Raw genomic sequence first — 19,002 nt, 5'->3', positions numbered from 1 at the left:
CTGCCACTCATCACATTTTCACGTTTTAGACCATCATGCAACCAATGTTTTTTAAAAACCCCATAGAACCAAAAACAGATGTGCATCTAGATATAAGACCCGAACGCAAGTGGTGCTAGTACCCCTTGGCAGGGTCGACGGTGTTCATGGGCTTGCCGCCGGCGCGGATACGCGTCACGTTGGCCACGAGCATCTCGGCTACATGGTCAAAGTATTCCGACGTGTCGGCGCTCGTGTGCGGCGTGACGACGGCGCGCGGGTGGGTGAGCAGCGCGTGCTTGTCCGGCAGGGGCTCGGGGTCGGTGACGTCCAGGCCGGCGCCTAGGAGGCCGTCCTCTGCGTCCAGTGCGGCGAGGATGTGCTCTGGGAGGAATGTCAGTTTGTTTCGCTCAGCACATCACGAGCCGCAGAGCGGAAAGGGCGAATGGACATGGACGTACCCGACTTTGTGAGGTCGCCGCGGCCGACGTTGATGAAGAGCGCGTCCTTGGGCAGCGCTTCTGGATGGTGTCAGCTTGTGGGTTACAGCGTCGACACCACTCCTACTCACTGAAATGCTCCTCGGTGAGCAGGTACGTCGTTGCTGGGGTACTCGGGAGCGAGGCGATGAGGATATCCGACTTGCTCAAGAACTCGTTGAAGCTCGCGGGATCCTGTGTCGAGTAGTATGCGCTGGGGATCGTGCCCTGCTCGTCACCCGTACCGGGGACAATGTACTGTGTCCGAGTTAGCTTGACGGCTGCCGATCGGCCAGCTATGACAACTCACGCCATCGTCCACACGGCGCTCGCCAGACGTGTTGGCCGCAATGACGTTCACGCCCAGGACCTGGAGGACACGCGCCGTCTCGCGCGCAATGTGGCCGTAGCCCAGCATACCGGCCGTCCGGCCGCGGAGGGTGTACGAGCCTGTCCTGCCAAACGTGTATGCCGAGGTCGAGGCGTTCTCGTCGAGGGGAGCGCGGTACTGGAGCTCCTGGCGGCGGGGCCAGCGTCCCTTGGCCTGTGGGTGTCAGCTGCAGTGTCGTCGCGAGGGCCGCATAGCTGGAACTGCAGTACAACGTAATGGGCAGCCCCTCGGCGTGTCAGTGGGGCTAATAACTCACCCTCGAGATGTACACCGCCGTGTGCAGGTTGGTGTACAGACCGATAATCTGGCCAATGATGTAGTTTGGGATGGTGTGGACGTGGATGCCTGGATGTGAGCTACGTGGATGCAAAAAAAAGCTCTTACCAGACGAAGTAGAGATCGAGATCTGCTTCCTGCCCTCCTCCGTCTCAAAGATGCTGTGGTTGACAGCGAGGTTGGCGCCAGCTGTAGGTGAAGATGGTTCGTTCAAAGGGCATGAGATGAGCGCATCACGTCAGCGCTGATCATCTCCAGCCTACACCACCACCGTCACCACTCCACTCACCGCTAGCAAGCTGCAGGACCTTGGTCTTGGGGACCTTCTCGAGCGTCCATTCCGCCGGCAGGCCGAACCATTTACAGTACCAGATTTCGACCTCGGCAGCGAGCTCGTCGGGAATGTCCTCCTCCGGGTAGTAGTGCACCGTCGTAAAGTTGGAGCGCAGGAGGTTGAGCGCGTAGTCGGAGAGGGGCAGGATGACGCCACAAGTTTGGAACGACATGGGTGGTTGATGTGCAAGTTGGGGAAATGTGGGCAAAGGGAGAAGCGAAGCTACCGAGGGATCGTTAAAGTGGGCAGCACCGAACGACGAGGTGTGGGCTGCAAGTGTTTTGATGATGGAGGGAGGGGTCGACGAGCTTAACGCGCCAGTTTATACAGCTGGAAAAAAAGAAGTCGTGCACGAAGCGACGTTGATATCGTGGGTGGAAAGTTGGCAAATGTCGATGACGGACGGACGGGCTTCGCTTGCAACGAGAGGATGGTGGGGGATCGCATTTGTCAGGCTTGCGACGTTGCTCTTCTTAATCACGAAAATGGCCGCACAAAGGCACGATAAGAGCTGCAATCGCGTCACCGTCGGCCATGCCCGACAGACGCGTCGCGACGGCCCATCCCTGGTCAAAAGGATCAAGAAGGCTGCGGAAACACATGCGCTTCTCGCTTCCATGGATCTATGGAATTATATGCATCTTATCGCTGTCGCTGCTCGGGAGGGTCCGACCCGGCGGCAGTGACACACATGCAGACCTCGTTGGTGTATGCTGGGTCCCGTTTGGAACGGAGCGAAGACATTCTAGGCGCCTAGGCGCCGGCGGCAAGCCACGCGGATCTTGCAACCATGTCCCCGGACACACAGACTGGCGCACTGGCGGCGATTGGCCAACTGACCGGGGACAGCATGACATGCATGGCATGAGACTCGTATGATCTCGGCTACCAGCTAGCGGCCGTTGTCTCAACCCGGATCATGGCCGTTGCACGATAGCGATGGCGTACCCTATGGGCGTCGAGGTCATCGGGTCAGCTCCCCATGCCAAGACGCTGGCACACTGGAGGTCCTGAGGCCTGGGTCAACGGTGTTTTATGCAGAGGCTGATATGGGTGATATGGTGGTGGTACTATGGCAACGGCCTGTTTCTCCAAACTTTAGCCCGGTCTCTCCGGTCCAAATGTCTCATGGCAGTTCATAAGCACTCGCATGGGCCAGAGAACGATACAATCATTGCGGTGTGTTATCGAGTGTAGGCCTTTGCCAGTTATCCTAATGAGCCTCTGGATACTCTCCCCTCTGCCATCATGGCGACCTCGTTGACGGCCACCCATTGACGTCAGCGTGAGTCCGAAGGGCGCGCGTGCCACACTTCTATGAGGCAATGTGTACATGCTGCCAGCCCTCAGGCATGGACAGTTAAGAGTCTTCCCATCGGAAGAGAGATGTGCATGCCACACCACCTCACAGTCTTGATATCCCAGATGTCCAAGACCACAGCCCAACACGACGAGGCCGACATTATCGTCCTACCTCATCAACAACCCGGTCCGCCACAGCCGGGAGTCTGGACGCCGTGGACGGTGCACGATGGCGAGTTCTACCCTTCTTTCTATGCCCTCTGGTGAGTCCCCAGCATCACAGCTCCCTAATAACGACCAGCACGAACGTGTACTGCACCTGCAAACATCACGTTCATGACACCAAGCTGTTCATGGTGGCGGAACACGCGCCAGGCGGAGACGCCGTCGGGCAGCGGTACCGCGCGCTCGCAAACCAGCCCACCATGTGTAACCGCGTCGGCGGTATCTTTCGCCCTGACGCAGTCCGCTCGGTGCCCGGTGGACCCTGCTTTGTTCGCATCGCGGACGGGCAGGTAACGAACCCGGACGGCACCACCGTCGCCTCGGACCAGGAGGAGAGGGACGCGCAGGAGATCAGGAATGTGGTTCGGATCAGCGCCCAGAACGACGAGAGGGAGAGCAACAAGGACGTCATCGCGGCCCCGCATGTCATGAGGTGAGTGTTGTTGCTTTGGGCGCCCGCGAGTTGGGCTGACGGTCAGTCACGAGCATCGCCAGCACGCTGTCCATGCCGAAAACGTGGCTCTCCACGAGGCGCTCGCCCGTCGTGACAGCAGAGTGGCAGAGTTGGAGCACGAGACGCGTGTGCTGGGACGTAAACTCAAGAACACGGTCGACGAGATGAGCGACCAGGTGGTCGACCTGCAGGAGGAGGTTGGGCAGCTCAAGCGTGCCGCTGCGGAAAGGGCGCGTGAGATGTAGTGGAGAGTGTGTGATGTGACAGATGTGTGGGAGGAGTTTGTCTGCGCGAGCTGTACAGACCTTCCTTGTGAAAACGGTCTGAAAACGTATCGGAGAATTACCTGCTGAGGCACATTAGGACCCGATTTTGAACGGCCAGCGCCGAATTAGACACTGTAGAGGCGGTTCTAACCAGACGGACTTGTCAAAGCAACCCAGTCGTCGTTTCCAGGTCCCACCCAAAACTCTCTCCTACACATCTGTCGACCATTTGTCAATCGTCCAAGCCGCTGGTCCTCATAACAAAAGGCTGCACTGGGGATCGAACCCAGGTCGCGAGGAAGAGAGCCATCAAAACCTCGTGTGCTACCCCTGCACCATACAGCCATTTTGGCATATTGTTGACATTAGGCTAATGAATTATTGATTCCGTTGCTATTGTTTGAGGCGCTCATTAGGTTAGTGCTCTCCATACACGTGCTCTGACTTGGTCTCGATGCCACATTTCTCTCTCCATCGACCTCCCAACCTGCTGCTACGCAGCCGTCTACACCGTCTGGAGAGTGCTACGAGTATCCTCTTCACACATGCCGGGGGAACATGCGTGAGGTCAGTGCATCTTGTTGGAGTGTTGGATTTAGAGTGTCGGATTGGCCCAACGGATCGTCGCTGCTCCGCTCCGCGCAGGCAGCTTTCAGAAGAGGATGGCTATCACCTGGGCGATGCGCGAGAATGACACTTGAGTTGTCGGACACGGCAGCGAGGGCATGGCGGCCTCGGGGTATGTTCGTCAGCGCCTTTTCCACCACAACCGCCACAGGCAATTTGGATTCTCCGCCGACAACTAGTGCTCGCCAAACTACCTCACCGCCTGCTACTTCATTTCAATGCACTGTGCGCGCACGTAGTGGGCCCAATAGCAGCAGCCCAAGTTACGACTGTCTCACCCTATGGAGGCGCTATAATGGGGCAACTGGTTCATAAAAAGCTATGAAAATGCTGGGTTCGAAATATGTATGGAAAAATTAAGACTGTGTATATTCACAGGCTGGAGGGGGGAAGATGCAGGGGAAGATCTGGGCTTGTTGTTTCGTTTCTAGCACTGTACGGAGCACGGTACTGTACAACAGACGCGCCTGCGTGGCGACGTCTGTACACTTGTGTCGTTGCGGGGAACGGGACGAGGCTTAGGCGACAGGCGGGTAGAGCGTGACGGCGCCAAAGGGTCCACCCTCGCGCTCGAGGTAGTAGAGCTCCTCCTGGGCCTTGCGGTCCTGCTCAAACCAGTAGCTCTGCTTGTTGAAGAAGGGGAGGATGTAGCTCTGGTAGCTGGGGCGGAGGGCGCGCTCGATGGCACCCGCGTCGCCGCGGGCACCGGCGACCTCGCGCTTGACCTCGCGCCAGAGCTCGGGCTTGTCCGAGATGACGGCGGCAATGCCCCAGCGAGCACACTGGAGCATGTCGTCGCGGTCGTTGACGGTCCAGGTGGCAATCTCCTTACCGGCCGCAGCGCAGTCGGCACGGAACTTGGCACCTTCGGCCGTGTTGAGGGCATAGTACCACACGCTGAAGCCGTGGCAGTGGTCGAAAAAGTACTGGCGGACCTGGGGGATCGACATGGAGATGCAGTAGCGGCGGAGGAGGGGAAGGTACGCGTAGGCGGGAGCGATGAACTTGGGCTGCGACGGGTCAGCAAGTGAACACAACAGCATTCGAGGTTTCTTTCCAACACTCACGTGCCAGAGACCAAGGACAAGACGAGGAGCGAGAGCGGTCTGCCAGCCAGGGAAGCGGGCAAGTTCGGCCTGGATAAGCTTGAACAGCTTGGACGGGTCGTTTTCGACCTTGCAGTCGATCTGCGCGCGGGCACCAAGGGCCCACTGTCAGCGCGCGGAAACGCTGTGAGAACCAAAGCAAAATACTGACGTTGACTTTGACGTGCATGTTCTCGGGCTGCATCAGAATGTCGAGCACCTCGGAGAACCGAGGGATCGGCTGGTGAGGAGCCTTGATAGTGCGAACGTGCCTGGAGTGTTTGTGTAAGTGGGCTGTATAATGACGACCGAACCACGGGACAGTCGGTGTGTGCATGCCAGAAACTTACTCGAGGACACCGTGCCAGGGCTGCGAGTGGATCCGGCCGGTGCCATCAGTGGTGCGACTGAGCTCGGGGTCGTGGAACATGACGAGCTCATTGTCGGCGGTGATGTGGATGTCTTGGACGACTGTCAATTGCCGACACGGAATATATTGGCATGATCGACTTACCCGTCTCGATACCGTCAGCGCCGGCCTTGCATGCCTCGATGAACGACATGCGAGTGTTCTCAGCTAGACAGGTCAGCACAATGCACCTATACTTGCTGCTTGATACGCACGGAACGACGCAGAAGCCTGCGACAGTCAGCATCCACGTCACTGCCAAAAGCTCATCACCGCCACACCCCGCGCCGGTTTATGGCCGCCGCCGCAGGCATGCGTCTGACTCAGAAGTGGCTACTCACTCCGCGGTGGCCCCAACACTCGGGCATGCGCCAGATGGGCTGGGAGAGGTCCAACTTGTCAACGGCCTCGAGGGCGGGCGAGACGAGGGCCTCGAAGACGGGCGAAGTGTTTGTGGTCGCGACCAGTGGAGGGGTGGCGTCGATAGCGACAAGCTCCGGGAGAGCAGCGCTTCCGTTGGCCTCTGCGGGCGGGAGAGGGGGCAGAGGGGTCATGGTGCGGTCAATGTCGGCCATGGTGGAGATTGGTGGATGTGAGGGATGCAGGGGAGAGAGTGATTGATGGAATTTGTCGCCTGGCTGGTTAGATATTATAGCCAGAGAGAGTCACACACGGTCGTGGGCCGGACGAACGTGCGCCTCGCGACGGTGGTTGATGGGACGGGTATGGGCCCCCGGATTCTAATGAGACAGAGAAACCAGACTCGTGTGAATCGGTTGCGAGGTGTCCGAGTCGACTACTTGTCGCCTGGGATGGATGGAGCGGTGTGGTCACAGAAAAGTCGACTGTGCGAGGTGGCGTCTATCTCTATCGGGATAGACCACTAAACACGTCGGTGGAGGCGGGGAAGTAGACAGGGGAGGACGCGGATTTGCTCGGTGATGGCCGGCAAGTTGCTGTAATGCACGAGGGTTGTGCTGATCAAGATGAGTGTGCTGTTGGTGAAGGTGGCAAGATGTGGGCAGTGATGAGTTATACGACTAGGAAGATGAGACGGCTTGACAATGCAGCAGCAGGTGTCATCCCCCCGCCGTCTCCCCCGGGCTCCGTCCACGGGGTTTGTTGTTGTCGTGGCCGGCGCCTGGGCGGCAAATTTGGTATTGACATTTGGGACGCGCCACCCCGTTTGCATGTGGGCTGTTGCGCCGGCCGACATGCCCGTATGCTTTTTTGGCCACTTGACACAGCCCTCTTCCTCGATGGCCCCTATGTCACCGCCCCTCGCACAGAATTTTGGAGGTCCGCGCAAAGGCAACAGCTAAAAGCAAACGAGCGAGGACCGCCCGAGAGCCAAACTCGAAGCCTGGAGAGATGACTCAGGACGCGCCAGGACACCGATCAGGCATAACTCCTGAACCGCGGAGTGCAAGCGGTAAGCGATGTCAACCGGGAATGAAATCCGGAGAGTGAATACCAAATGCACCGGCAAAAGCTGGCATGAACACGACCGTATGTAGCGCGCCACCATTGCTCGGCATGTGTACGGCTACGGTGAGTCTAGAAGAGCCGGAAACGATGGGACGAGCAAAGGCAAGACGATGCCAGACGAATCGGGTTGTTGCCACCTTTGCGCCATGGAATGGAGAGTCACCTGCTTATTGCCGAACTGCAGAAGACCAGAGAGAGGGAAACGAGACAGAGGAGAGTGTGTGGAGTTGTGCACGCCACTCGGCCCCTTGACTGTTCCGAACGCACCACCGATGTCGGCCTTGGCAGGTCCGTCGACGGCCCCAATGGTCCTGTTGTGGAATGCTTGCGCGGAACGACCTTTGCCAGTCGCGCTGGCCACCACAACAGGCGGCCGATCAATCACATGCCCCCCAGGCACAAATGTTAATTGTGATTTTCTAATTGATTTTCGGAGATCTCCGGGAATCGCTCCAACCAAACACCCAATTTACACAATCCTCAAATGAGATGCCGGCCCAGGTGCAGGAGCCTCGCGATAAACGTACGCATTTCATCCATATCGTTCGCTAGGTACAACCCTTTTCGTCCCTATGCTGTGCTGCATGTTCTGCCATTGCCATCTGTACCCAAGAAACTTGCCTCCTACTGCAGCCCATCGTACAGCGCGCGCTCAAACTCATCCGTAAGCCCAGCGAACGGCTTCCACAAGTCAACCAGCTGCGTCCCGCAAAAGCCCTATACCGGTCAGCCTGTATTCAACGTGGGATTTAGACTCACCGCAACACCAGAGACCGGGTCGATCCAAAAGCGCGTCTTGGCTGCACCGCTCCACCACGCCGTTCCCTTCTTGCGTCCGTGGACAGAGTCGAGTTCAGTCAAGCACAAGGCGAGGGAGTGAGCGTTGCCCGCGCCATCGGGGTTGGTATACTGCTCCTCGCTGAGCCCACTGAACACCATCATGGCCGCGAGGTCCTCGTAGATCTGTTGGGAGGACTGCTCCGAACGTGCCGGGAGGGCATTGGCAAACACAAGGTCGTAGCCCTTACGCGAGAGCACACCGTCGCGCTTGCCGCACGCGAGGACCTCGCGTAGCACCGTCATGTACGCGCGAGCGGTACCGAGCAGGCCCGCGCCGCCGAGGTAGAGCGTGACGTCCTGGGGCGTGAGTCCAGGCACTTTGCGCAGGCCATCGGCCGGCGCGAGTCCGCCGTCTGGCTGGCGGCCAAGCACCTCCATGAGGCGCTCCTGTACCGAGTCGGTCGGGAGGAACGTCATGTCCTCCTTGGTGAGGCCGATGGGCGCAAAGATGTGCGTCTGGAAGTAATCCTCGAGGGTCGATCCCGAGACACGCTCGACGAGCACACCCGCCCAGTCCAGACCGATGCCATAGGCGTACTTGGTGCCCGGCTCAAAGAGGATGGGCTGGGCGAGATCCGCGGCCGTGGCCCCGGGCGCAAACGACTTGGCACCGCCATGTTCAGCCTCCCACCGGCCAAGCAGGGGCGAGAGCATGCCGGATCCCAGGCCGCTGGTGTGGGTAAGGAGGTGGCGGAGGGTGAGAGGCCTTGTGCGGGGCGTAAAGACGGCCGTGTCATCGTTGTACTCCTTCAGAATGGGCTGAGTCACGAGTTCGGGCAGGTGCTTCTTAATAAGGGCCGCGTCGTCAAAGTCGACAAGTCCGCGTTCCCAGAGCTGAATACAGGCGATGGAGGTGATCAACTTGGTCATCGAGTACAGCTGGAGGGCTGACATGTCAGTATTCTGTAGAAGGAAAGGGAGAGCGTCAAGGTATCGGCTGTCGCGACCGGGAGCCAGTAAGGTGCTTGGTTCGAGGGCTCCCACTGTGAACCCCCCACACCCCGAGAAGTTGTCTATGGGTCTACTCACTCGTCTTGTCGTCCACCTGCCCCTTGCTGGGGTCAGTATGCACTCGGTCTCCCTTGCAGTTGAAGTAGATCTCGCCGTCGGCGGTCGTCGCGCCGAAGAAGAGCGCTGGCCACTTGCCTGACGCAGACGCAGAGGTGAGAAGCGCATCCAGGCGCTCCTTTCCCTGGGCAGAGAGTGTGGGCGATGTCATGGTGGGATGGGTGCAGGTGCGTGGGAGGCTGGGAGGTGGTAAGATGGAGAACTAGTGATATGTAGTGCAAGGTGGGCGAGCGCGACGGGCGAGCACGGTGGGCGAGCGCACCAGTGAATCAAGCCATCAACGCGCGTGCTCGTCATCGGATCGTCGGATTGTTGAACGCCGGGTCGTTTGTGATCACCGGCGCCTCTCTCGGCAACCTAAACGGCAGAGCAGTGTCGGACACGGCCGAAAAGGGTTTACAATTCAAAGTGTGCATGCAGATGGATGTTGAACCTGGCCACGGCAGTGTATTCTGTTGTCTCGCTGAGAACGTTACCGCAAGCAAGCTCCTTGCGAGCGCCTTGGACGCGATTCCATCAACGAACCGCGCGCCATTCAATGGGCAGGCATATCGGTGAACTGACCCGCAGAGCGGCACAGGCTGAAGACGGTGCGAGCAAGCGAGCGAGTACGTCAATGATGATGTCTGTCGCAACGTGTATTATGTAGCCTGGGGCAGGCTGACTCTGCGGTCACAGGAGGTAGAATCATCGGCGTGCAAACTCAGCAAACCTGCATTGAACCAGCCCACATTCTTCCGACCTTTCTTCCTATTACGACAAATATGCACTACCACTTCACCCACGCTATTTACTCTGCCATTTCGATGCGGAACTGTTCGGGGTCCACCCTCTTTGTGTACTGTTCAAGAGTGATAAAGCTGAACCGTGCAGTCCCGTCTGTGGCCACCGTGGCGGGACGGCCAACAATGACATCGCGGTCCGGCCCGTCCGCCTCAATCATAAACTCGACAATCGCCTGCGGGATGCTGGTATACTTCTTTCTTGGGTGCAGCGGGTTGACGACGTGTTGCTGAGGGATATCAGGACAGTCGACGAACGTAAACTTTTCAATGACCATTGGCGTTGTGGAGCGCAGCCGCGCAAACGACCACAGCAGCGGTTCGAGGACACCGCGGGGCGATGCCACATACCGGAAGCCTGCGCCCGCGGCCGCACAGCCTGGTCGGTGTCGGAACCGAATGACAAACTCCAGGATGAGCTCGCCGTCGTATTCAATGTCCACAAAGTCTGCGTGCCAGCGGTTGAACTCGGCAGAATAGTCGAGGTTCAACACGATACGGGCCACACACTCGGGGACGATGAGGTGTGGGGTTGGGACGTGGACGTTGCCAAAGAGGACAAGAGTGGAGAACCGCGAGCGGTCAAGGTGCGTCTGTGTATGTCGCGTCTGGATACTCTGGAAGCGGCGCTTGGCGCATGTGTGGTGCAGGAGACGGATAGCGTAAAGGGATGTGATCCTCGTCTCCTCTGGCGGCAGAATGTCCTTGATGCGCTGCACCTCGTTGGCTGTCGGAATGTCCAAGATGCGCACATCGGCTGTCCAAAGGTGCGCACTGCCCTCCTCGCGCCGTGTTGTCCACTCATCCACACCGCCGTAAGCGGCTCTGGATGCCGGTGTACGCCCTCCAAACCCATACGGAGCCACAGTTCCATTGCTGCGGACGACGACATGGTAGTTCAGGATCTCGTCTACGCGGCTGCGCACATCTGTGCAGGTCCCACGGAGCCGCAGTAGTGCTGGAAGAGACGAGTATTGAAGTACGAGGTCGAATATGCGTGGAAACGTTTCGTAGCAGAGTACGCCACGCCCATAGATGTCCGGGGTAGACGGTGCTGAAAGGCTTGGTGGGGCTTGGGGGAACGGAATGACCGGAACGACGGAGATAACCACTGGCAAGCGTCCCTTGAGGTCCTTTTCTGGCAGGGCCGGCGGCAGTGGCAGTCGAGGCAAGTCATAGTCGTCGGTAGGGGGTGCACGGAAGCACCCTCCAAAGGGGAAGACAAAGGAACGCCGCGCTACGCTCATGGATGCGGGTTGTGGAGCCTAGACGAAGAGTCCTTTTCGTTGTTGTTGAGAAGATGTGGTTCGGTCTAAGAGTTGGGGGTATGGGGGACCCGCGGGCACCATACTTTAAATGCGAACTCGCATCGGTGATGTGGGTTTCCCAAGAATAGCCTTGGCATCATGCGCAGCAACGCACAGCGCACACCGCAGAATCCGATCTACCGTTTGTTGGAGCGCATGCGTCCACTCGAACGCCGTCCGTCCACGCATGATTTTCCCACCACCGCAGGCGTGGGAACACGGTGCCCATGTTTCATCCGCAAGAGGCGAGGAAGAAGTCTACTGCTGGAACGTTGCACCGTTTCACCATTTGAGAGATGGCACAATTGGAGCGCGCATATGCCAGGAGGGGCGGAGGAGACAGAGGACACAAGAGGCAGTGCCGCACACGCACAGAGGGCGAGCAGGAACCGCTGTCAACTACGGACGAGACGAGTCTCGGATACCAGTAGCACCACTTGCGCCCAGCTCTTGTGATGCGCAGCCCGTAGCAGACACTTTTAGACATCGAGTGGAGTCGTGGAGTCGCGCAGTCGCTCCAGAACGACGGGGTACAAGTTATAGGACAGAACGACGAGGGCGGATGAGGTCATTGGGTGTGCGCAGAGGGGAGAGAGGTGTCGTTTTGCCGCCAAATCTAATGAATGACGTCGGGGGTTGAAAGGACGCCATCTCCAAAGCCTGTAGGTCGCCGGCTCTGAGCCTGCTTTGACGCTGTGGACCTAGCGATCCCATGACCTAGTGATCCAGTTGATCCACTGTGAACAGCGACACGGTACACGGATGGCCATGCATGCAGCGTCCGTCGAGATGCAGCGTCCGTCGAGATGAAACTGTCTCATGCACCATGCCGAGCGCGCCGAGCGTGCCAGCTTAAAGATCCGGAACCTCCGTGAAGAGCCGGATCCGAAACTTGTAGGCCCGCGAATTTTAGGCATGCGGTGCCTGTCTCAAAGATTGTTGACATGGATAGGCGGGCGACAAGAATTCGAGGCAGCAGACGTTTTGCCGCCCACAACATCTACAACTTGTTGCAACACTCTCCACTACTCGCTGTATCCTTACCCGTGAGGCCAGCATCATCGACATGTCCGAGCCTCCTGCCAAGCGGTCCAAGACCTCCACTCCTGCCGGCGCATCGACGCCCATGGAGAACCCTTACCTGTACGCCAGCTGACAAGACCTCCCCCCCGATGCCGAGCTGACAATCCTCAGCGCCCACCAGAACGGCAACTCGAGCGCCAACGGCTATGCTGGCAGGGTCGAGAACCCCCTGTCGGGCATGGTTCCCCGCAAGGTCACTGTTGAGCAGTGCAAGAACATTATGGACGGCGAGGTCAACCCCTTCAAGGGTCTTGTCCCCTTCTCGGACAAGTACAAGAAGATCCTCTCGGACCGCAAGAAGCTGCCCGTCTACCAGAAGATGGAGGAGTTCCTGAGTGTCTTTGAGGAGAACCAGATCACTGTCATGGAGGGTCAGACCGGTTCCGGAAAGACCACCCAGATCCCCCAGTTTGTGTGCTACGCCGACCTGCCGCATATGCGCGGCAAGATGGTGGCGTGCACCCAGCCCCGTCGTGTCGCTGCCATGTCGGTGGCGAAGCGTGTCGCCGACGAGATGGACGTCCAGCTCGGCAAGCAGGTCGGTTACTCTATCCGTTTCGAGGACATGACCGAGCAAGGCACCACCTTCCTCAAGTACATGACCGATGGTATGCTCCTCCGTGAGGCCATGAACGACCCGCTCCTCGAGCGCTACTCGACCATCATTCTCGACGAGGCGCACGAACGTACCCTCGCCACCGACATTCTTATGGGTCTCCTCAAGGACGTGGCCAAGAACCGCAAGGACCTCAAGATCATCGTCATGTCGGCTACCCTTGACATTGAGAAGTTCTCGCGCTACTTTGGCGACTGCTCCCCCACCGGTCTCGCCCCCGTCGTCCGCGTCTCGGGCCGTACCTTCCCCGTCGAGACCTTTTTCACCCAGGAGCCTGAGCAGGACTACGTTGAGGCCTCAATCCGCACGGTCCTGTACATTCACCAAGCCGAGGACGAGGGCGATGTGCTGCTCTTCCTGACTGGTGAGGAGGAGATTGAAGACGCGTGTAGAAAGATTAGGGCAGAAGGCGAGGAGCTGGCAAATAAGGGCATGGCTGGCCCGTTGCTCGTTGTCCCCCTCTACTCGTCCCTCCCTCCTCACCAGCAGCAGCGCATCTTCGACTCGGCACCACCTGCGACCAAGGACGGTCTTCCCGGCCGCAAGGTCGTCGTCTCCACCAACATTGCCGAAACCTCACTCACCATCGACGGCATTGTGTACGTTGTCGACCCCGGTTTCTGCAAGCAGAAGGTGTACAACCCCCGTATCCGTGTCGAGTCGCTGCTTGTTTCGCCAATCTCCAAGGCGTCGGCCATGCAGCGTGCTGGTCGTGCGGGTCGTACTCGCCCCGGCAAGTGCTTCCGCCTGTACACTGAGAAGGACTTTGTCAAGGAGCTCGAGGAGCAGACCTACCCCGAGATCTTGAGGAGTAACCTCGCCAACACTGTCCTCGAGCTGCTCAAGCTCGGCATCAAGGACCTTGTCCACTTTGACTACATGGACGCTCCTGCTCCTGAGACCATCATGCGTGCGCTCGAGCTCCTCCACTACCTGGCCGCGCTCGATGACGAGGGCAACCTCACTCCCCTCGGCACCATCATGGCCGATATTCCCCTCGATCCCCAGCTCGCCAAGATGCTCATCACGTCGCCCGAGTTTGGTTGCTCGAACGAGATGCTCTCGCTCGCTGCCATGCTTTCGGTCCCCAACGTCTTCATGCGTCCTTCCAACGCCCGCAAGGAGGCCGACCAGGCCAAGGCCCAGTTCACCCACCCCGATGGTGACCACCTTACCATGCTCAACGTTTACCACGCGTACAAGAGCAACGAGAACGACGCCAAGAACTGGTGCTGGCAAAACTTCCTCAACCACCGTTCGCTCCTCCAGGCCGACAACGTTCGCACACAGCTCAAGCGCAGCATGGAGAAGTTTGACCTCGAGCTCGTCTCCACTGCGTTCGAGGACAAGAACTACTGGAACAACATTCGCCAGGCGCTCGCGTGCGGCTTCTTCATGCAGGTCGCGCACAAGGAGGGTGAGAAGGGCTCGTACTCGACCATCAAGGACAACCAGGTCGTCCGCCTCCACCTGTCCTGCGGCTTGGACCACACCCCCGAGTGGGTCCTGTACAACGAGTTTGTCCTCACCACGGCCAACTTTATCCGTACCGTCACCGAGGTCCGCCCCGAGTGGCTGCTCGAGTATGCCCCGCAGTACTTTGACCCCGAGTCGTTCCCCGAAAACTCGGAGATCCGCCGCGCGCTCCAGCGCGTCATTCTCAAGAAGTCGGGCAAGTCGAGCTCGTCGGGCGACAAGGACAAGAAGAAGAAGCGCAAGGAGCGCCACTAGAGTGTTGGCCGCCCTTCCCTTTAGCCCAACGGGCTGAGGTTGCCTCGCTTTTGTGGCCTACCTAGGCCACACCCCTCGCTGCGCCGCCTGATAAGCGGCAACCAGCATCAAAAGACCGTATCGAAACGTCTATCCATACCACATCGATACAGATCCTGCAGTTCATAGTATGCATCACAGCCCAACGGGCATAGATTTCATGACACATGGCCCCTCAGCTCTCTTTCCCCCTCCCTCTCTTACTAAACACCCGCTCTTACTAAATCTCGCCCTCCTCGCGATCGTCCTCCTTGGTCGTCGCGGTCGCGGAGCGGGATTCGGACAGGCGCCGGCGCTTGGGGTCCCGGGGATCCTCAGGCTCGCGCTCGCGGTTATCGCCACGTTCCCGCGGCCTGCGGTCGCGTTCCTTGTCCCTCTCGCGCTCCCTCTCACGGTCCCTCTCCTTCTCCCTCGCGAGATCCTTATCACGCTCTCTGTCCCTCTCCCTCTCCCTCTCTCTGTCGCGCTCCCTCTCGCGGTCCCGGTCCCTGCCGTCGCGGTGCGAGGAGCGATACTCGCCTCCACGGCGGTAGTCGCGGTCCCTGTCGGAGCGATCCCGGTCAGAGTCACGGTACTCGCCACGACGGTAGTCCCTGTCCCTGTCCCTGTCGCGCTCGCGATCGCGGTCGGAGCGACGACGGTGGTCGTGGTCATCCACGTCCATGCGGTGGCGGGAGCTCTCTGCCTCGCGGCTCTTGTCCTTCAGGCGGCGGATGTGCTTGTCAAACGCAGCGCGGCGGTCCTCCTCGTCGACAATGTCCTTGAACTCGGGCAAGTCCTGCATCTTGGGCAGGGCATCTTCATAGGTCGTCTCGGGCTCGATGGTGCGGACCTTCTTGAGGGCGTCGCGCAGATCCTCCATCCTGTGCCGGCGCTTACGCTCTGCGCGGCGCTGTTCCTCGGCAGCGGCGCGGGCGAGGCGGCCGTGGATCACTTCGTAGGCAGTCTTGCAGTGCTCGGGCGATTCACGGATGTTGGCTTCAGTACAGAGGGCCTCAAACTCGTCCAGCGTCGTGTCAAGCTTGGGGGGCTCCTTGCCGGCATCCCTGAGCGCGTTCTCGACCTTGCGGGTGACCTCCTCGGCCTCGATCTGCAGGCCGTCCACCTCGTCCATCCACAGGTCGAGCGGGCTGCTTCCCGGAAGACCAAGGAGGGCAGTGTATCGCTCGTCGGTGCGGAACTTGGGCAGGGTGTCCTTCCACTTGGAAGTGCGGTGGAGCTCGCCCTGGGTCTTGAGTTCGCGCAACAGGTCCTTGAACCCGTCACGGGCCTTGCGAGCGCGGCGCTTGTACTCGGTATGCAGGCGGCGAGATTCGTCGTCGTGTTCCTTCTCCAGCTGGCGCGAGTAGTTGTCGTAGACGTTGAGAATGTCGATCGTCTCCATGCTCTGCAGCGAGGGATCCTTGCGGAACGCTTCAGAGTGAAGGATGGTATCATGCGCAGTCTTCCAGCGAGTCGTGACCGTAATGTCCATGCCCTTGATAAGCTTGGTCAAGGCGGAGATGTTGGCCTCCTTCTTCTGACGGCGCTGCTGTTCCTCGCGGTTACGCAGCTCGGTGGTGTAGGCCTCGAGGAGCTCGCGGCGGACCTCGGGCTCGGCGCGACGCCAGTACTTGTCCTGCGTGAACGCTTGGTTGGCCGTCTTAAGCGTCGAGTAGCTCTCGATGATGCCCGAGTTGGCAAACAGGCGCGTGAGGTGCGGGCGCAGCTCGGCAATACGCGCAGCGTGCTTGGCCTGCTTCTCAGCCGTGAGCTGCTGGAGCCATTTCTCAAACGCCGCCTTCTTTTGCGCCAGAGTGTCCAGAGCCTTGAACAACGGATCCTGGACAATGCGGCGCATCGTCTGGTCCCAGGTCCACTTTTCATCGATACCCTCGCGCTTCAGCAGGTGGATGAACGCCGCCTCAGCCTTCTCGTGTGTCGTAAAGCCACCAGGAGGAATCACGACCGTCTCGACCTCGACCGGCGGGGTAGCGCTGCGCGAGTCGCGGTAACGCGTGAGCGCGCCTGCACCAGCAGGGGATTGGGATCCCGGAGATGGCGAACGCGAGTCGGGAGGCGGGGTAGGGCTGAGTCGTCAGCAATCGTCCAGCATAGGTTGTCGTCACTCACGTTCCCTGGCCCGTCACCTTCCTGTGCTCGCGCTCGCGCCGCTTGACCGCTTCAGCCTCGACCTGCTCCTTCAACTGCACAAGCTCCGTAGGGAGGTCCCACTAAAGTGTCAGCTATCTCCGCACCTGGACCAGCTTACAAGAGTCTCCTTGGTCGACGAGTTGACATAGTACTCTCTGCCCTTCGAGTTGTACTTCTTCCAAGCCGTCTTGGCCATCGCGCGCTGCACTGTTAGCTTCCCGTGTATTCCTGGTGTGGACCAACCTCAAAGGGCGACTGTAACATGTCAGTTTAAACTCTTCATACACATCCTGCAACTCACCTTGAGATCCTCGGGCTTCTCCCACACCGACTGCTTCGTGACCACATGGGACCAATACACTCTTCCTTCGGCGTTCTTGTACTCCTTCTGAGAACGTGTAAGCTACGAGACAGCACAAGGGAAACACCTGGGCACGTACCCATTGCTGCTGGCCCTCGGGGGCGGGTGAAGCCGACATGGCAAGACAGTGGATGGACAAAGGCGAACGAGAAGCGACAGGAGGTATAGATGGATGGATGGATGGTGATGCCGCTTGTGGTTGGCATTTGACGGCAGGCAGACAGGAATTTTGCTTCCGTCGACGCATAACAAAAGGCACGATAAGATGGTGTTTGTTTTGGCCGTGTGGACACGGGGTTGCGGTGAAGCAGCAGTCTCACAGCTCATGATATGTACACGGTCTGATGGAGGGCGAGATGAGGAGAACGAGATTGCCAAGGTCGAGAAGCAAAGGGAGGATAGACCTATTATCATTGTTGGTGGCCAACAGGTCGGACTTGCCGGCTGGGGAGACTTCATCAACTGCTGCTCACCACCGGAGGCGTCAGGCCGTCTATTCTGCTGCAAAGTTAGTGGGCTTATTAGGACCAAGCTGTCGAGTCTTCATAATTCGCACAACACGCAGAGAACTATATGCATCTCGATCTTAATGTCACGGACTGTACACGTACACAGCAGTATGACACCAAGGTGGAAGGAGAGGCATGGGGGACACAGAGAAGGGGGCAGCAAGGATACAGGGTTTGACGAGTCGTGGTCCGCGTGGGGTGATCGTTAAGTAGGTGGTCTCGCGGCGGCGTGGGGCATGCACCGCCTTTGTTTCGTTCTCGTATGCCTGGGTTGACAGAATAGCAGGGGTGGGCAAAGAGGGGAGGGGATGATGGAATTGGCTGGGGTCTCGCTGGTGTGGTGGTTCCGTGTGGGTCCGGGATGGTGGTGGGAGTGGCAACGGAACAGTGGTGGCAATGGGTTGACCACGTCGCAGGTACATAGAGTGAAGACGAGAGGAGGAGCCGATCAACGCCTCTGTTCCGACTTGATGTGGAAACGCGGGGGGCCGGGCTTGCTCATTGGAGCTTCGTTCTTAACCTTTGGGCCTTCGTTCTTGACCTTTGGGGCCGGATACTTGAAGGGCTTGGTTTGGCCATATGCGGGCCCGGCCCTGGCATGCGCAGATGGAGGGGCAATCTTCTCGGCAAGACTGCCGATGAGGACGATGAAGATGCTGATGGCGAAGAACCCAACAGTGACGGGTACGATGAGGTCGTTGAGGTAGAAGAAGAACACGCCAATGCAGATGAAGATGAGGCCAGCAATGACGTCGGCGCCGCTGGGGTCGTCGGACATGATGAAATGGGTAGTGGATTCGAGGTTTTTACTGAAGAGGAAAGAAGGGGACTGGGTTTCGAGGTTGGAGAGAAGGCGGTGGATGTATAACGAAGCGGTGAGACCCAAAGCCTTCCCCCCCGTTTAGTGGTGCGACGGACACAATGAAAGGCAGTCGCCACCACCCCTCTGTTTTGGACCGCTTTTGGGCGGTGGGCCCCCACACATACCAAAAGAACGCGTCTCGCTCGCAAGTCGCGCATCGCAGAGCGTGCTGACTTCAAGATGGGACGGTTCGCCTTCTGTACATGGCATAGTGCCACTCCACGTTCCACCTCGCATTTCACGAGTCTCGACTGCGTCGACGCGGGCGGCCACCAACTTGAGTGCCGATCGGCAGACGACTTGCAGTCGCCACTCGGTGCCTGATCGCGGCAAGCGGCGGGACAACCGAGACCAGT

The 19,002-nt window shown here is 58.9% G+C and overlaps 8 protein-coding genes and 1 non-coding gene across 9 annotated transcripts; 2 read left to right on the top strand and 7 right to left on the bottom strand.

Annotated features, from left to right (window-relative positions):
• Positions 1-115: 115 nt before the first annotated feature.
• On the bottom strand, positions 116-1,631 carry EHS24_001888 (uncharacterized protein; the record flags this gene model as incomplete). Its single annotated transcript, XM_028617648.1, has 7 exons — positions 116-363; positions 441-500; positions 551-716; positions 769-1,002; positions 1,106-1,194; positions 1,234-1,314; positions 1,415-1,631. The coding sequence occupies 7 exons, from the start codon at positions 1,629-1,631 to the stop codon at positions 116-118; spliced, it is 1,095 nt and encodes a 364-aa protein (XP_028474111.1).
• A 1,253-nt stretch (positions 1,632-2,884) lies between these two features.
• Positions 2,885-3,685, top strand: EHS24_001887 (uncharacterized protein; the record flags this gene model as incomplete). Its single annotated transcript, XM_028617647.1, has 3 exons — positions 2,885-3,024; positions 3,063-3,419; positions 3,466-3,685. The coding sequence occupies 3 exons, from the start codon at positions 2,885-2,887 to the stop codon at positions 3,683-3,685; spliced, it is 717 nt and encodes a 238-aa protein (XP_028474110.1).
• Positions 3,686-3,971: 286 nt separating this feature from the next.
• EHS24_001886 lies at positions 3,972-4,051 on the bottom strand. The gene has a single exon. It is a non-coding gene; the product is annotated as a tRNA-Gln (tRNA).
• An 800-nt stretch (positions 4,052-4,851) lies between these two features.
• EHS24_001885 (uncharacterized protein) lies at positions 4,852-6,402 on the bottom strand (the record flags this gene model as incomplete). Its single annotated transcript, XM_028617646.1, has 7 exons — positions 4,852-5,343; positions 5,401-5,520; positions 5,591-5,690; positions 5,769-5,880; positions 5,933-5,995; positions 6,043-6,058; positions 6,169-6,402. The coding sequence occupies 7 exons, from the start codon at positions 6,400-6,402 to the stop codon at positions 4,852-4,854; spliced, it is 1,137 nt and encodes a 378-aa protein (XP_028474109.1).
• Positions 6,403-7,939: 1,537 nt separating this feature from the next.
• On the bottom strand, positions 7,940-9,374 carry EHS24_001884 (uncharacterized protein; the record flags this gene model as incomplete). Its single annotated transcript, XM_028617645.1, has 3 exons — positions 7,940-8,032; positions 8,075-9,042; positions 9,185-9,374. 3 exons carry the CDS (start codon positions 9,372-9,374, stop codon positions 7,940-7,942), a joined length of 1,251 nt encoding a protein of 416 aa, XP_028474108.1.
• A 639-nt stretch (positions 9,375-10,013) lies between these two features.
• EHS24_001883 (uncharacterized protein) lies at positions 10,014-11,252 on the bottom strand (the record flags this gene model as incomplete). The annotated part of the gene is made up of 1 exon (XM_028617644.1): positions 10,014-11,252. The coding sequence occupies one exon, from the start codon at positions 11,250-11,252 to the stop codon at positions 10,014-10,016; it is 1,239 nt and encodes a 412-aa protein (XP_028474107.1).
• Positions 11,253-12,378: 1,126 nt separating this feature from the next.
• Positions 12,379-14,742, top strand: PRP43 (DEAH-box ATP-dependent RNA helicase prp43; the record flags this gene model as incomplete). Its single annotated transcript, XM_028617643.1, has 2 exons — positions 12,379-12,455; positions 12,507-14,742. 2 exons carry the CDS (start codon positions 12,379-12,381, stop codon positions 14,740-14,742), a joined length of 2,313 nt encoding a protein of 770 aa, XP_028474106.1.
• A 259-nt stretch (positions 14,743-15,001) lies between these two features.
• On the bottom strand, positions 15,002-17,393 carry EHS24_001881 (uncharacterized protein; the record flags this gene model as incomplete). Its single annotated transcript, XM_028617642.1, has 6 exons — positions 15,002-16,850; positions 16,894-16,994; positions 17,033-17,116; positions 17,158-17,169; positions 17,216-17,302; positions 17,355-17,393. The coding sequence occupies 6 exons, from the start codon at positions 17,391-17,393 to the stop codon at positions 15,002-15,004; spliced, it is 2,172 nt and encodes a 723-aa protein (XP_028474105.1).
• An 839-nt stretch (positions 17,394-18,232) lies between these two features.
• Positions 18,233-18,562, bottom strand: EHS24_001880 (uncharacterized protein; the record flags this gene model as incomplete). Its single annotated transcript, XM_028617641.1, has 1 exon — positions 18,233-18,562. One exon carries the CDS (start codon positions 18,560-18,562, stop codon positions 18,233-18,235), a length of 330 nt encoding a protein of 109 aa, XP_028474104.1.
• Positions 18,563-19,002: the final 440 nt, after the last annotated feature.

Source organism: Apiotrichum porosum (assembly GCF_003942205.1).
Source record: "Apiotrichum porosum strain DSM 27194 chromosome Unknown scaffold_11, whole genome shotgun sequence".
Classification (NCBI taxonomy): Eukaryota; Fungi; Basidiomycota; class Tremellomycetes; order Trichosporonales; family Trichosporonaceae; genus Apiotrichum; species Apiotrichum porosum.
The sequence above is the reverse complement of the archived record's forward strand: the minus strand, read 5'-3'. Positions and strand labels throughout refer to the sequence as shown.